Raw genomic sequence first — 18,641 nt, forward strand, 5'->3', positions numbered from 1 at the left:
CGTCACAAACTACCTTGTGATGATCTTGTGAAACTAATCATGTCAAGCTGTGATTGTCAACGAGTGGATCTCTGAGCTGGTGCGAGTGAGTGGAGGTGGGGTAATTTTCAAATTCATAGAACCGCGTATAAATAAGGCAATGGAGTTATATTCATTTTTTTCTCAAGGAAAAAACATTTAAATATGTAATTTTGGAGATCAAAGATAATAATAATAATAATAATAATTCATCACATTTATATAGCGCCTTTCTGGACACTCAAAGCGCTTCACATAGAGGGGGGAATCTCCTCAACCACCACCAGTGTGCAGCATCCACCAAAGATGTGTTATTGGGATAAAATTATTGACTAGAAGGGGGCTTTAAGACATAAATTAATGTGTTAATAATATTTAACAGATATTTTGAAATATTTTTGTGTATATTTGTTCGTTTAGGCACTCACCCAATGCCCAAAGTATAATTTGCTTATCCGTGTTCCACTCAGTCTCGAAATTCTATTAAATGCATACCCCTACTGCCGTGTCATGCTTGTAGTTCATTAACGACATATTTTCGACTCAAAGGGTTTGGAATCACAATTATGTGTTTATGTATGTTCAAGAGATTTATGTTTTTTTTGTTTGTTTGTTTTTTTAAGTAAAATGAACACCTTGAACAAATTTTCTTTTTGCACTAAATATGATCATTTTGTTATAACTTGAACGCAGCAATTGCTCTGTTCGACTTTTTGTTTGACCAAAAAATATTTTTTCTTCTTCTGCTGCTACCATAGACATGCTTCAATGGGGTTTTTTGGTAGCATGAAGGAACACACCTGTTTGGCGCGCAGCTGAGCGGTTTCAGAACATTACTTGAATTAATTTATGCAAATGGTGTATGAGAAACCGTCAACATTTCTTATTATTGTACCAATACAAGCGTCATTGTGACATTTAGTGTTGTACAACACCGCTCATCTGTTCAGCAAGCCATCTCTGTATCCTATTAATCTACCAGCGTGTGTTTGTGAGAGTTTTTGAGGGCATTTTTCAGAAATTGTCATGCTCTCTGATTACTTCTAATTATTTCCCTGATTTTGTCTGCCCTGCGTTTCAGTGTCTTTATGTTTTTGGTACACATACGTATGTGTGAATGTGCACATGAGCGCATGGAGTGAATCAGGCTGTCGTTGCGAGCATTACAGAGGAACATCAATTAAATGATGTTCAGCAGGCGTGAGGCACAGTGGTTGAATTGATTTCATCTGCATATAGATGATAGGTGATTTACACCCTCACTTACTGATGAGCCCTCGCCACAGACACTTCAACACACCCCTCGGGTAGTGTGTGAGGGTTTTATGAACTCAGACAATGCTTTTTTTGTGCTCTAAGAACAAAAAACTGTGTGATAACCTGAAAGCTGATGTGTATATGGGTGGCATTTCTGATTAAATAACACGTTTATCAATTGAGCATCTGTGGAAGCCATTTGAGTTTAGTGGACTCATTATCATGTTCAAGAAACGATTTAATTTGAGCTTTTTGATCTTTCTGTTGTAAACCGCCATCAGAAGATTGGAAGATGGACATGGTCAGCAACAATTCTCAGGTTGGCTGTGGTTATTAAATGATGCTCAATTGCTAAGCAGCTCAAAGTGTGCCAAGAAAACAACTCCCACTCCATTACACCACCAGCGCCAGTCTGAACCGTTGATACAAGGCAGGATTGATCCATGCTTTCATGTTGTTTACACTAAATTCTGACCCTACCATCTGAATGTCACATCGGAAATTGGGACTCAACGTTTTTCCAATCTTCTATTGTCCAGTTTTGATGAGCCTGACTGAATTGTAGGCTCAGTTTCTGGTTCTCAGCTGAAAGTACTGGCATGATCTTCTGCTATAGCATATCTGCTTCAAGGTTTGACATGTTGTGCGTTCAGAGATGCTCTTTGGCAGAACTCGCTTGTAATGGGTGCTTTTTCTCCTCTGACCTCTGGCAATCAACAAGGCATTTTCACCAACAGAAGTGCCGCTCACTGGATTTTTTCTCTTTTTGCAGCATTCTCTGTAAACCAAAAGGTTTAGTGTGAAAATCACAGTAAATCTGTAGTTTCTCAAATACTCAGACCAACCCACCATGCCGCATTTTAAAGTTACTTAAATCACATTTTTTCTTACAGCAGGCATGTAATAGACTATCGAAATGTGACATACTGTACATCTCAATGGGCAAATATTTCAGATGGACGTTCTAGGTTTTAGAGAAACCTTGCGGAAAGATTGATTAAGAATATCAAATTACTTCATTCATATAAAGTATTCCTGTTAGTATTCCTTCAGGCCTGCCATCTCAAATTGTGTCTGACTTGATTCACAAAGCCTTGCCTTGGTATGGCATAATTACCTCTAGACAAATGGAGATGTGCTGACTATGGCTGAATTTAAAATTTACCCACTCTGACCCAACAACCCCCAATCAATGCTAGTCACTTTATGTCTCTATTAATGAGATTCCAGCAACAATGCATGGTTAGAGAAAGCTAATGGGCTCTTGGGCGATGCAGGACACCTGCAAGTGTTGCCTTAAAGAAACTGCAGTGTATTGGATACAAGGCTGGGCTTAGGAGACACAATGTTGCCTTTTTGGCTTACAGGATTTCAAATGCAGAAAAGCCTGAGATATTAGGTTTATGGTTTAGGATTAAGGTTTTTCTGTCGGTGGAGATGAATTCAGCTCTGTTTCTTAATTTCAGAAGTAGTGCAGGCTGTTAATGCTGATTGTTAAAGAGATAGTGCCTCAATGAAAGATAAAAAGAAAGAAGTGTGTGTGTGTGTGTGTACAGTATATACACACGCAGAGACATGTGATATAATTATAATATATATATATATATATATATTATGTAAACAAAAACTATTATGTTAGATTTGCTTAATTGAATTATTTCATATATATCTATTCAGTTTTCATTTTGAAGTTTTACTCATTTTACTGATTTTCAATGCAACTATTCGGGTTTCTGAAACAGGAATAACCCGTTTACATGCGTGAGCAGAGAGAGTTTCTCTTGGATACATGGATTTGCAATATCCCGATGTAAACGGTGACGCGCGGTTAGCGTCTAAACGTACGGACTAAACGTGCTTTCCGTAAAGCAAATGATGACACAATTTTCAGTTTGTTTGTTTGTTCATTTGTTTGTTCGTTCGTTGTTTGTTCGTTTGTTTGTTCGTTGGTTCGTTCCTTTCTTTTTCTTTCTTTCTTTCCTATAATGAGTCTGGTTTCACAGGCTGTGCTGTATGTCCTGTGGTCACTGTTTGCTAATGTGCTGGTCAGCAGGATTTCTCAGAAGCAGAGGGAACATCTGAACAGCAATGACTTTGCTCTAATTGGCTTTGAGCAGGCGAATGTGTTTAAATTGGATCAGTTACACATTCAACTTATAGGATTGTGTTAACAAGATGATTCTGAGTTCTGACTATCAGCATAAAGTATGGTTATAGGTTATTCACAGTTTATTCTCGTCTAGAATGTCTCTTAGATAATAAGGGTCACTCAAGGAGTCGCAGTTTAGCTGGTTGTAATCAATACATAATTTTTATACATAGAGCCTCTATGGTATACATGTACCTTTATGGTAACTGGCTGTAGATATCTACCTCAAAGACCTTTTAACAGTGGCTCGAAGCGATGGAGCTCGATTTTATATTAAAGACTAATTAAGAAGCTTTTCATTGATTTTCTCCCCCTTTTTTTCTTGCCATCCAGCTCCGTTCCTCTTGTTCTCTCTCTGCATGATAAAAAATGGATCAATAGGTGCTCCTCATGGAGGGTAGCAGCTGATATCTACATTTCACTTTCAGTGAAAGATGAAATAGACTAAGAATCTTTTTCAAAACCTCTGTAGAAGTGTTTGTTTGTAGAATTCATTTGTAAATGTAATTTGTCATCAGTTAATTTAAATTGTAACATTATTGTACCAACGTCTTATGGAAGATGTTGTTGGCCAGTCTCGAAAGAAGTTAAGAATTAATTTGTCTGAATTGTTAGTGAGCTAAGCTAGTTTTCATCTGTTTATTGCTCTATATAGCTGGAAAGTGAATAGTATTTGCATGTAATTTAGTGTGCAAAAAACAATGCTTTGTTTAGTAACGTGTCAGTGTTGGTGGCAGTGTTATTATTTTTAACTAATCTACAAAAAATGATTGTCGTCTTTGTAACTAATTGAAATAAATGAAGTTGAAAGTACTAAAATGACTAAAACTGAAATAAAAATAAAGCTAAATAGAAATGTAAAAAAGTAATACAAATGACAAAAACAAAAAACACTAAAACTACAACTAAAATGAAAGTGAATATATATATATATATATATATATAACTAATCTCTGATTTGCAAGGTTTCAGTTTTTGAGACATTTAGTATCACAAGTAGAACTTTATTGTTGCCTTAGTTAAGTCTGTGAAATATCAGAGGTTAATGTGTTCGATAGACACATTTTCTTTTTCTTTACTTTTTTAAATATATAATTCATGGAGACTGCCATACTACAGTTTTGATTTAATGTAACCTTGCCCATCTATTATTGTGCTACAGTCTATTTCAAATAATCCAACCCATAAATGGAACATAATATAAAAAGACTGTGCCAGTTTACATTTTGCATCTAAAAAAATAACTTTTCCTGTGTAAATGGGTGATTGTTGGCCAGAATAAGCTGAATTGAGGACCAGACTTTTTTTTTGCCTCATGTCAAAAGACTGGCTAATGAGATTCTGCCGGGCGGCGTGTGTCATGTGATGAGACAGGTCTTTGATAGCTACGACTACAGCATCTCCACCCTGATCTCTACACATAAACACTGTCTTTGATCACGGTCTTTGACTGTTTGGCTCACACACACACACACACAGAGAGAGAGAGAGAGAGAGAGAGAGAGAGAGAGAAGAGAGAGAGAGAGAGAGAGAGAGAGAGAGAGAGAGAGAGAGAGAGAGAGAGAGAGAGAGAGAGAGAGAGGGAGAGAGAGAGACAGAACAAGGATAATAACGCTCCCTGTGCTCTACAGCTGGAGATATGAAGATATGATTTTTCATGTCAGTAGTTTTCTTGGTTTTTTATGGCTGGTGATGCTCCTGGGACTTGAGCTCATCGGGAACTCATAAAGACGTAAGGTAGGCATGCTAGCCAGATGCTCTGTGGTTTGGTACATTTTTAAAGGAGCCGTTCTTGCAGTAACAGTGGTAACAGCGTGTATGGTAATCAACCACAATCCAGTGCGCTCTATTACAATCAGACATCTCGGAGACAAGATATGAGACAAACAAGAGATTACTTGGCAGTACTACAATAAATAATCATGCTAATTTAACTTTGCTGGATTTAACTCAACCTTTTAAATTCAATTGTTTTGAATGGCCTCAGTGAACCAAACAGAGCTAAACTGTACTGAGTAGATCTGTGCTGTTCTGAATTGAACTATAACTGAGCTGTGAACTATTTGAAGTGAGTTGCACTGATCTTAATTGTGCTTTAGTGATGTGATGTGATCTGAACTGTGCTGTATTGAACTGAGTAATGTGGACTGCACTGAATTGAACTAAACTAAACGAAGCTGGACTGAGTTGAGCTGAATTGAAATAACCTGAACTGATTTGAATGTTGTGAACTGATCTGATGTTGAGCTCAACTGAATTAAGCTGAGGTGGAGGAAACTGGGACGTTCTCCTGTATTGATCCGAACTGAACTGAACTGAACTAAACTGCTGAAATGAATTGAATTAAATTAAATCCAGCTGAGCTGTACTGAAGTAAACAGAAAACTGAATTTACTGTATGGAACTGAGCTTTACTGAACTGTACTGAACTGATCTGAGATCTCTACCATCTTTTGGGAAATGCAGCTCTAAACTTGGCTGAACTGAATTAAACTGAGTTGTACTGAACTGTGTTGAACTAAACTGAACCAAACTGAGCTGTATACTTACTGAAGTCTACTGAGATAAGCTGGACTAAAGTGGCGTGCTGTTCTGAGCTTATCTGAACTGAATTGGAATGAACCAAGGTGATATTAACTTAACTGATATTAGCTGACCTGATTAGAATTGTTCGTTTGAAAAGACAGATACAACATAGTGTGATTTAAGAACAAACGAGAGAGAAAATGACAAGCACTAAATAAAAGACAAGCGTAAAATCTCCTCATACATCTTATATGTCTCTTTGGCAAATTTTAGAGTTAGTATTAAACAGAAACGCTTTTTAAGATAGTGTTATTTAATAGCCTATTTAATTGTTAAGGCATAGGCACACACACACATGCACAGTTCACAATTATAATTTAAACAAGCCTGATCATTTATGACAAATGTGACACTTAAAAGGACCTTTCTGCCCTTTAATTTTAGGGTTATTACACTGCACACAAGATCTTTATTTTTCCACATAGACGTCACTAGTATTTTATAAACTTGTCATTGTGTGATATCTGTAAAATGAGCCACGAAACACAGCGACTGTGTGTGTGTGTTGTGTAAATGATGGAGGCTGCAGCTCCTTCTGCAGCGCTGAGGATGATGGACATTTTCTATTAGCCGCTCTAACGCCACTCCCAGTGTGAGAGATGAATCTATGTGCTCGTGTGTGTGTGTGTGTGTTTTAGACACAACTCAAGATAGACTTCTATGTTCCGCCAGACTCTAGGCTATACTATATGTAGAGAACATGATTGACATCTCTGACAAGACACTTTATCACAGGAGAGTATGAGACTGTAGGGTCAATGTTTATTTTTTGGTGTTTACTGATTAAAAAAAATCATTACAATTTTAATTCAAACAATGAGTCTTTCTAATAATTGTTTGTATTAATCGTAAACAAGTTCAGTAATTTGCATAAACTTATAAATCTAAATATCCATATAAGGGTATTCTGTACAACCTTTGCTTTACAGCCTTTCGTCACTCTGATGACAAATAAGATAAAATATCTATGCTATAAATGTCATTTTAACATGTTTATATGGTTTATTAAAACGTTCTTTTAGTGAAATAGACCCAATAACATTAGCATGTTTTAAATTTCTAAATAAAAATGAAAAAATCTGTCAGAATTGCGAGATATACATTTGTACATGCGAGAAAAAAGTACGTTTTCTGAATTTATTTCTCACAAATGCGAGCTTTATATCCGGCAATTCTGACTTAATGCTCGCAAACGCGACTTTATATCATTCCTATCCTGGTTTAATACTGAAGAAGTAAAGTAATATAGTTCTTAAAAACAAAACTTTTGTGTTCCACAATCTTTATTATTATTTCAGTTAGTAAAAAAGAAAAAAAAAATGGCAAGACAAAGGTCAATCCATGATGACTTGTAGTACGCTATATGTTAAAAATGCTTTTTGTTTTTGAAGAAAATGATTATACTGTATGTGTACTCTAACGTGTTTTCAATGTGTAGCCTAATAAAAAAATGGTTTTGCTTTTTCTTTGACTGTTACAACACATCACATTTCAGTCAATACATTTAAGATTCTGTTAAAAGCGGTATAAAATCAAAAATGTTTTTCATTTTGTATTTCTTTCTTTTTTTCTTCATCATGGACACTTATATGACATTGATTCATGTTTTGAGTAATGCAGTAGTGTAAGACTCTACATTCCTCAACACTGCATCTCTGCTCACAGGCTTTCAGCTCAGTCCCTCTCTTCTAATTAGAGGCTTATTATCTAAACAGCTGTCTTCCTGATGCCCACTCCAAATATGGGGGCACGTATAAACACACACACACACACGCACACACACAGAGTCATTACAGACACATTAAACTATAATAAAGTGCTACATCTGCCTGCTGGGCTAAAAGGTGCTGTGCTGATGCGTGTGGCAAATAATGATTTTATGATTTAATACGGTGTGAGTGTGAAACATGTTAACTCACCAGATGTTGCTCACTTGTTTGTTTTGTATTTTTGCGTGTGAGAGTGATAACACACGAATTATGTAGTTTTTTTACTGGCTGTCAGCCACCAGCCAAAAGTATAACTAGGTCTGCATTAGTCTCACGTAGCCAGATCTTCAGAGGACGTCTGACGGACATGTTAAGCCACCAATCACAGCTCGCTTTGGCTGGTGTGACAGGCTAGTGTGTAAAACTCAATGCTGCGACAATGCTGTCAATGCTCTCAATGCTGTCAATGCTGCAAACTTCACGTTCTTTACATACTTTGGGGAAAAAAGTTCTCATTGTCACAGTTGTAAACATGAAGGCGTTCTTCTTCCATGGGCATCACGGCATCTTTGTTTCCAGTCGGACCGTTAAAGAATGAGACTCACGGACATCCTGTAGAATTCAACCAGTCAACCAACCAATCAGATCAGACGTTCAGCCGACAGTCTGTGGGTGTGACGTCTGAGACTGAAGCTAGTATATAATATATTAGTTAATTAATGGACTGGTGTCAGGAAAAAAAATATGCTCATTTACTCAGAAATCGACATTGTTAAAGGGTTAGTTCACCCAAAAATAAAAACTGACAAAAAATTTTGTCAGTATATTTACTCACCCTCGTGTTGTTCCAACCCCGTAAGACCTTCGTTCATCTTCAGAACACGAATTAATATATTTTTGATGAAATCTGAGAGCTGGATCACTCCTCCATACTAGTCCATAGGCTTCTTGAGGGATTGAAACTTGCTGGCCTCGAAAACTTATTAAAGACATCGTTAAAATAGTCCAAGTGACTACAGTGGCTCAATCTTAACTTTATCAAACGACGAGAATACGTTTGTGCGCAAAAACAAACAAAAATAACGTCTTTATTTCAACTATTCACTTCCTTCTCTATGCGCCTCTAGTCAGTTAACGTAGTGTGATAGCGTAGAGCTACGTCACACGTAGGCTCACTATTGGCCGACGCTGGTCATGTGTGTGATGCGTGTGATGTACAATAACAGAAGCTTACGTTATTAAACTAGTAACCTGACTCGAGGCAGAGAGAGAAGTAAATGAATAGTTGAAATAAAGTCGTTATTTTTGTTTGTTTTTGCGCACAAAAAGTTTTCTCGAGATTGAGGCCTTATCACACCGGGACGAATGTCACGCGCGATGTTCGCCGACGTTTAACGCCTCGTGACTAAACAAAGGGCGCCAATGTGAGTGTGCACACCGACACGGAAAACGCCACGCTGAAAAGTGTTGTACGCCTCGGGTTCATGTTTTTAGTTTGAAAAAATATCCGACAAATGAGATTGCCGCTTTTGCTCACGTATTTGGAGCTTCTGAAGTTACAGTAAAACACAACTTGGGGGCACTCAAACACAAAACGGTCTTGCCGAGCACACATACGTAATGGAGAAGAAGATCTACGCCAATAGCGTCGCCATCTACACTGCCAGGAAGAAATAAGACGAGGAAGATGCAAGGCAAGATGAATGTAGAGCTGCTGGTCTCCTTGGTGTTAGAACATAAAGAACTATATGACAAACGCGACAGGGACTACACACATCTTGATAAAAGAGAACTGTTATGGAGTGGTATTGCAGAGCAAATGGGCGCCATCTAATGTCAGGGAATGAATTTGCATGTTCTCTCAAGCAAAAATCACTTGGGTGTGAACACAAAAAACGCGTTGAAAAAAGCTGACGAATAACGTGTGTCAGTGTGTAATAATCTTTACAAGTTAATCCAAAATGTATACATTTTGAAGCCTATATAAAGTTTAAGCAGGTTATAACTGGTGTGTTTTATGTCATAGATCAAAACCCGAAAATATTTAGAGACTGTATTAACCACAGACATTATTTCAGACGATTTAGCAAAAACCCATTCAAAAAACCCATAGACTTTAGAGCGATGGAACCGGAAGTGCTAAAATACTAACTCACTACCGGGGGTTTTGGCCTACAAAGTGACGTCATAACTTTGGCACTCTATAGCCTAAGTAACCATGTGAAAAGAGTTGAGAAGATGTACTTTCTGGCACTGAGGTGAAAGCAGCAGCTGTGGGACGTTATGAGAATTCAATACAGTCTGTTCCCTCTCTCTGGGGGTTCTGATGGCACCTGTTCTTCATCATGTGCTCTGTGCTCACTCAAGGGCAATGGCACCCTGAACACTTCACTTACTCATTTTGTGTGGGTTTTTATGAAATCCTTTGAAACTTTGAAAAGTAAGTTGAGCTGCTGATTCTGAAGTTCTTGTCTAAAACAGAAGACAGATCTGGACCTCTCTTGACCTCTGCTCCTGTCATTGGGTCAAAATTATTAGAATTCTGAGAAAAAAAAAAAAAAATATATATATATATATATATATATATATATATACTATAGTGCATATCATTGAGTAGTTTGTTTGGATGGCTCATTTCCAATAACTAAAAAGAATTGTCTAAAATATCACTTGAAAGTGTTCCCAAAGTTTCAAACACAGCATTTTTCATTATCTAAGAGAACAAATGCAACTCGAACATTGCTAATTTGGAAGACAAACTAAAGCTCAGAGTTGTGATGGATCTTGAGGTCTAAGCAGTCGATATGCGTTCTATCTTGTTCATGTAACTATCAAACTAAATATGCCCTCCATCAATAAGAAACAGTCATCCAGAATGGTAAATGTAAATATGGAAATATTACTGTTTCTTTAAAAGTTGAGTAGGTAATACTTATTTTGGATAAGTAAATAGGCTACTGCACAGCCGCTTAAAAAGTACTTTCTGTATAGTATGAGTGTGTAGTATGAATGTGATCTGGACGTACTACATCATTATCATGTGACCTACATCGCTTCACTGCCATTCACAAGTCCTCTCCCGTGGCCTCATGGGATAGTAAAGTGTCTATCAAATGCGCACTTCAGAATCTCGCCGGAAGAAGTAGATCATCCGGGTTGTTTTTGCCTACGCTTTTATGAGTACTGTGAATTCGGACATACTCCTTTTGTTACAGAATTTTTTCGCCTACTATATAGTAGGGAAGTATGCAATTTCTGATGCAGCCAGTGTGTATGTAAGCATTTCCTCTACAACCACCTTAATTTTTCAAAATCTTGATACAAAATATTGGTTACTTTGCTCTGTTGTGAAGGAACACTACCATTCAAAACATTGGAGTCAGTAGGATAGAAATTAGTACTTTTTTTCTGTAAAATTGATATTTTAATTGAAATTGATATATTAAATTGATCAAAACTGACAAAGACATTTTAGAATGTTACAAGTATTTAGTTTTTATTTAGCACTAATATTTAATATTTAGTACATTCTATTCAAAGAATTCTGTAAAAATGTATCATGATTTACATAAAAATAATCAGCAGTTCAACTATTTATTGATAATAATAATAATAATGAATGTTCCTTGAGCAGCAAATCAGATTGTATTTGCTATCTAGTTCATCTATGCTGCTCATCTCCAGTTCTCCCATAGAGGGCGATGAATCTCTTCCCATTCTCCATCTCATACACAGGGAGAGAGAGCTTTGTGATAGGTTCCCACTGTTAAAGCACGTTTCTTCTGCAGCGTCTCAGTGCTCAACCTCTCTTTCTCTTTCTTTCTCTCTGTCTCTCTCTCTCGGTCACTGCAGAGCGACACTCTCTGTTACGGCAACATGCAGGGAGACTGCCTGTAGCACTGAACCCATCTAACGCTGCTAGGAAACCGGCACACTGTGGCCACAGACCTGTGGAGACCTGGACTGCACACACTCACACACACGCATGCAATCACAGACACGCTCAAATCATCGCCTGCAACATCTGGCTGAACCGTGCAAAAGAAGTGCCGTTCCATTGCGCTCTGTGAGTCGACGAAACGTGTGTGTGTGTGTGCATGTGTGTGGGGGGTGCTTCAGGGTCTGCAGTCTTTATTTATTTCTCTTCATGGCACTGAGTGTGTGAGACTCATCAATTTGTGTGTCATTTGCTGTGAATTTCCTGCTCTGTGTCATCCAGACAGAACTGTGTGCTGATGATCTGTGTTGGATTTTAACACATGATTTGAGGTTTTCACTGATTGTGTGTGTGTGTAAATAGCTTGATTGTCATGTTTAGTTAACCAGTACGTCTGAAGTAGGTTATTCTAGACGCATCGAGTTTGTTCTACGTGGAGTTCTTATATCCACCAGTGTGCATACATGAATCGATAGGTGATGTGTGTGTTTGGTGGGTGCACATGTGAAGCATGGAAAACTGGTTTCTGACACCCACATGTGCTCAGTTACATAGTACGAAGTCTTTTTTTCTATACTGTGTCCTTACCTTTTTTTTGACGACATGTGACTGCACCTGTGATGTTTTGCGTTTCAACCAGCTTATGTGCATTTCAATTATGGTTTAAAGAAAAGTTGACCCAAAAATGAACGTATTACTTTTTTTTTTAAACCCCTTTCCTTGTATGGAACACAAAAGAAGAAATTTTGAAAAATGTTCATGCTGCCCTTTTCCATACAATGAAAGTGGATGGGGACTAGAGATTTTGAGCTCCAAAAAGCTAACAGAAGTATAAAAGCAATATGCAAGTCATCTGTTGGGCTTGTGTGTCTTATAAAAGTCATATGATAGTTTTAAATTAGAAACAGACTAAAATTTAGTTTGATAGCCGTGGTCATCCTTCAAGTCGATGGGGACTGGGATTGTCAATGAATGCCATAAAAGCATCATTAAAAGAAGTCCATATGATTTGTGCATTCCAAGTCTTCTGAATATATATGATCACTGTGTGTGAGGAACAGGTCTAAATTTAAGTCTGTATTATCTGAATTGTACGTTCCACCGTAGATCTCAAATCTTCTTTGTATATGCGCATAATCAAACTTGACGGATAACAATGTATCACTCTGAGAGTACGAATGCATTGCACACTAAGAATTTGGTAAAATGTCCCTTTAAGGATGTGAAATGTACTTACTGCATTTCAAAAACTTGTTTGTTGGAATAATTTAGAAATTTGTAGAAATTCGGTATGTTCTCACTAGTCCTGAATTTGACACGGCAAGTTTTAATATACACACGCTAAGATGTAAAATTTTTGTAAACTGGCCCTTTAAAGATGTATGGTTCGGTACTGTTTTTTTCATGTTGGTTGGAAGGATTTGAGTATTTCTTTTCTAATTTTCAAACACTTTAATGTTCATTTTTGGGTGAACTTCTAAGCTTTACTGTGAAATTAACTTATTGCTCTTTGAAATAAAATTGTTTGTTGGAAGTATTGAGGAATTTGGAGAAATGCTGTTTGTTTGCACTAGTCTTGATACTTGTTAATGCGACACACCGCCATCGAATTTATGCTTTCCCAAATTTTTATTTTTAGGTGAACTGGCCCTTTAAGGATTTTAGCTTTACTGTGATTTAATTTACTTAATACTCTTTGGTTTTGATTTTTTGGGGGGAGAAAAAATTTGTAGAAATGCTGTTAATGTGGCTTGGGGTGGCTCTATATTTCACTGGCTTTTTCCCTATTCACTTATAGGTCTATCTCTGTTTTTCACTTCAACCCCCCTCTCATTCTTCTCTGTCTGTCTGCTGATAAAGCACATTTTCTGAAGAGAATCCCCTCCCCATTTCATCACAGGATGTAATAATGATGACGACATGTGTGTGTGTGTGTGTGTATTTATTACTGAAGTGGCTCATGGGGATCCCGGCACACTTATGTGTTCAGATTTCAAGTCTTTTCTAGAAAAAAAAAATATCAATATGTCTGTATCCATGACTTTTGTTGTGTTTATATCTATGGGAAATAAACAAAACCGGAAGGAATGACCCTCTTAAAAGCATGAAAAAGATTTTTGACCTCAGAACAAAACGGAAACCATCACATACGTTTCTCATAGCTCTTCAGGCGATGGCTTTGAGGTTAGGTTTTTGTATCAAGTGACTAAATGATGGTTTGCTGCAGTATTGTCAGGCCTTTTCCTTGGAAAATAGAACAGCCTCACACACATTCACGTAATGGAGTCCTTTATTACCACAGAAAAACTGCACACAAAAGCATTTCTTCACAGAGTTTATTGTGAATGTGAAGTAAACGGCAAGGAGCCGGTTATCAGATGAGATTGTATCAGGGTAGAGGGTCATCTAACTGCCTGTGTGTGTGTGTGTGTGTGTGTTACAGGAGGTGTTGTGGATAAAGATCTCAGGCAGTATCTCAACCTGCGATTCCAGAAGGGATCTTTAGACCACGAGCTGCAACAAATTATTCGGGACAACCTCTATCTTCGAACAGTACCCTGTGAGTAACTCTTCCTGATTTCCTTAACCTTCGACACTGCTGTTCTCACTGGCTTGGCCTTTTCATGGACATTTATTGATGTATTCCTGGCTGATATTGTTGGAGCACTTGATTTTACATGCATCAAATTCTTTGGAACATTGCAATGATGCCGCCACAATGCTTGGGTGGTTGGCAAGGCTTTGATAAGGCCTTGATAGGATGCACTTTGTGGTTTCTAGCATGTTGGTAATTGACCATTCGCAAAGACCCGCCCCCTTTAGTTACTGTTGCTATGTCCAACAAGCTACGCCACTCTCACGCCCCACTATGTTCTCACGCAGTGCAAAATACATTGCGGAGACAATGCACTGACAGACAGGACAGACCAGGTTACTTTTGAAATGAAACAAAGTCTCAATTTTCAAATTTGGTAATTGAACAATAATGTGTAATGTGTCTAACAGATCGCTGTAGTGTAGAGTCTCAGTTAAAGCTGCTCATGAACCTATCATCTCTTCCTTCTAGTTAATTTATAGCATCAAATAAACATGAATGAACATAAGGAATGTTGTTTTAACTGCAAAAAGAGGTCAGTACACTCCGTTTTTGGTGGATTTGGCGGATGGTGTATTATGATTGGTCAGATTGGCTGTCAATCAAACTCCCTGCGAAGGGTCAGTTGGTTGTTAGTTTGTTTTGGGTGCTTTCTAGCAGTGTTAAGGTGAGGTTCACACACAGCTCAGTTATTTATGGGAGTGACAACCGCTTTCTAGAACCGAACTCAAATTATCAGGACATACAAACGCATTCTTGTAAAACCCAGACTGTGTGAACGTTACCAGACTACAACGTCATACAGTGCGAGAAACCTGAGAAAAGAGTTCTGTTTCATCTGAAGGTTTTAGATCCAGTCTAAAACGTGGCACAAATGCTCTGTTTTCCACCCAGATATAAAAGCTGCTGTCAGTTGATGAAGATTTGAATGATGAGATTCGTGTGGCTCAATGGACTTTTGTCTTATTAAAAGTGATAAGACTTTCCAGTTTTGTGGACGTTTCAATCTTTGAGATTACTCCCATTGGACGTTCAGACTGTATTCGAGACGCTACGGTACGTTGCTGTTTCAACGGGACATTTCAAGACAAGTAAATGCGGTTGTCAATCCCAAAAACTGACAGTGTGAGTGTAGCCTGGGAGAAATGGGATTTGACAAAGATATAATACACAGTATATGCTGTCTTTTGACTGCACCAATACTTTCTGTGAGGATTTTGCTCAAGTGAAGCCCTTGTGTTGTGTGTGTGTGTGTGTGTGTGTGTGTGTGTGAGAGAGAGAGAGAGAGGGAGAGAGAGAGAGAGAGAGAGAGAGAGAGAGAGAGAGAGAGAGAGAGAGAGAGAGTGTGTGAGTGATTACTGTCCTGCTGAGAGACTGAGCTGTGATTCCATTAGACCAGAGAGCAACACGTGAGATCCGTACCCAGGAGAAAGAGAGTTGTTTGGAGAATACAGATGAGAGAGATGGATGACAAGAGATTACGATAAAAAAATGAGAATGAGGTGTGAGGACCTTAGATGAAATGCCTCAGATGTCGGATTCATTGAGCGCTTGCAAGAGGGAAAGGAAACAAGGACACTGATAGCTTGAAATAAGAAGAGCAAGATTGAGGTAGAGAGGAAGAAAGATTGGATAGTTTGGAAAAACCCATGCATACAAATGTATTTTCATTCATATGTAATGCAACAGCACTTTTCCAAAACCTAGTGAGCTGCCTACTTAGAAATCATTTTAAGGGCATCATAGGTGTGCTAGCGACAAGAAGATTGTTCCAAAAGGTGGCCAGCATAAATGCATTCTAAGTCATCTAATTTTGCCAATTTCAATGTGAAAAGGGGATGAAAATGTTCCTCCAAGAGGGTGGCCAGATTTTTACTCAATATTGGTGTGCAATGTTTTTTCTTTGCTTATTGTTTACAAAATGATAGCTAATAAGATGTTTGCAAAATGGTTTAGATCACATGAACACTTATTTTAGGAATATTTACTTAATTGTGCATTTCTTAAGGTTTTCAGACTGCCAACGATTGTCGTGGTTTGCAAGCAATATGCTAATGGGACACTTCATCTATTAATTTTATGTTGTCACATTCTTAGCTTAACACCATGCTAATGGAATCAATTGTTCAATAAACGTGAGTGCTGTTTTGTGTGGCGCATACCAATAATCTTGAAACTGACAAATATTGATCACTGATGTGTATTGTTACTATGCGATTCTCATGCTGAACTCTTAGCAACATGCTAATATCACACTTTATTGGATTTAAGTATAATGAAAATAATTGTTTGATAAATCTGTGGAGGGCTATTTTGTCTGCAATAGGGATGGGCATGATTAATCGACGATCGATAATTGATCATTAAGAATTTTGTCGATCACATTCATTTGTTATCGATTAAACTAATGCAGGTTGCGCAGTGTGAGTTTTTAAGCAATCAAATGAATTTCACTTTGTGGCAGCAATTAAACATTTTACCATCCGGGGGCAATATTTTGATTTCAAAAGAAGAATCATGAGGAGAGTGGGTGTTTTTTTTTTTTTTCCATTTTGACAAAACCTTTCAGAGCTAAGTTATTGTTTAACATGACTCTTTTATTTTATTTTTTATTCTTTTGAAAAAGTAGTGACCAAACTCCATCGCACACCTGCAGGTGATAGGTGCGTCGGATAATAAGACCAGACTAGCTAGTCATTTAAGCAGATAAGGAACTCCCGCACACTATCATTACTTGCACTTTTCAATCAAGTTTATTCACACACAACGTTTCGGTCACACGACCTTCGTCAGGAGTATATGCGTTATACTCCTGACGAAGGTCGTGTGACCGAATACCATTAAATACCTTGTTTTTCTCATGAGAACAGGTTGTCAATTTCAGTTTGGATGTTGCCTTTGAAGCCCATTAGGAATGCTGGAACAGAGTTTATATTTCACAGAATATTATTTCTGCAGAATTGAGTTTGTGTATATGTAAATCCCAGAAAGACAGTGACACCAGAAGAAGTTGAGGATGTGTCCCCATTGCCATCACATTATCAGTCGCGTGATTGGCTGCTTGCTGAGTAATGACATTAATGCTCATAATCACAGAACTGTCTCATGAATTATGCAGCAGATCTATTACAGCTTAGGATGCCATGACAGGTTAGGCTCGCACACGCACACACACACACACAGGCAGGAGCCAGGGTGACATTAGAAGTTGCTAGTACTGACATTGAACCTCTACAGAAATGAGACGTGAGGCACTATTATAAATGGGGGATGCAGTGTCCTCTAATATCGAACAAGAGACCCAGATAGTGTCTTTCTAAAACATCCATGTTGACCACTGTGCATGTTTGCTGCATCCGAAGTTGAACATGTCCCAGTACGTTAAAAACAGCATGCCAAAAGAGACTCTGCTGAGATTCTGAAGTGCACATACAATGGACACCATGAGGCCACGGGAGAGGATTTGTGAATGGCAGCGAAACAAAGCAACTCCAGCCGTATATCACTTGAAATGTATCCCAATAGACATTTATCTATCTATTATTAATAGTCTTTCTAGAAAACAAATCATGTGATGAATACATCATGAAATAAACTGCACCTGTTAGCATCAATTAGCCTCAAGTTTTACTCAAAACTTTAAATCTCCAACGAGTGTTTGCGATTTAAAGGGGCACTTGGCAACTCCAGTCATTTCTTCGCTGATTTTCACTTTAGTTGTGGTATGTTTTCTCATCGTGCTCAGTTTCTGAACAAATAGGCTGTTCCCAGAGTGCTGTATCAAGGCACCTCAGTGGGAAGTCTGTGGGAAGGAAAAAGTGTGGCAAAAAACGCTGCTCAACGAGAAGAGGTGACCGGACCCTGAGGAAGACTGTGGAGAAGGACCGACTCCAGACATTGGGGGACCTGAGGAAGCAATGGACTGAGTCTGGAGTAGAAACATCCAGAGCCACCGTGCACAGGCGTGTGCAGGAAATGGGCTACAGGTGCCACATTCCCCAGGTCAAGCCACTTTTGAACCAGAAACAGCAGCAGAAGCGCCTGACCTGGGCTACAGAGAAGCAGCATTGGACTGTTGCTCAGAGGTTGCATGTCATTCGGAAACCAAGGTGCCAGAGTCTAGAGGAAATACTGGGGAGAAGGAAATGGCAAAATGCCTGAAGTCCAGTGTCAAGTACCCACATTCAGTGATGGTCTGGGGTGCTGGTGTTGGTCCACTGTGTTTTATCAAGGGCAGGGTCAATGCAGCTAGCTTTCAGGAGATTTTGGAGCACTTCATGCTTTATGGAGATAAAGATTTCATTTTTCAGCATGACCTGTCACCTGCTCACAGTGCCAAAACCATTGGTAAATGGTTTACTGACCATGGTATAACTGTGCTCATTTGGC

At 38.3% G+C, this 18,641-nt stretch overlaps 1 protein-coding gene across 13 annotated transcripts in view; it reads left to right on the top strand.

Annotated features, from left to right (window-relative positions):
- magi2a (membrane associated guanylate kinase, WW and PDZ domain containing 2a) overlaps positions 1–18,641 on the top strand; it is a 197,158-nt gene that overhangs the window by 33,409 nt on the left and 145,108 nt on the right. For all 13 annotated transcript variants that reach the window (XM_089127201.1, XM_089127205.1, XM_089127202.1 and 10 more), the window contains exon 2: positions 14,100–14,216. In XM_089127201.1, coding sequence (XP_088983327.1) covers positions 14,100–14,216 — 117 coding nt within the window. The remainder of the gene's footprint in view (positions 1–14,099; positions 14,217–18,641) is intronic.

The sequence above is a fragment of the Pimephales promelas genome, chromosome 24 (assembly GCF_988280905.1).
Source record: "Pimephales promelas chromosome 24, fPimPro1.hap1.1, whole genome shotgun sequence".
In the NCBI taxonomy this organism is placed as follows: Eukaryota; Metazoa; Chordata; class Actinopteri; order Cypriniformes; family Leuciscidae; genus Pimephales; species Pimephales promelas.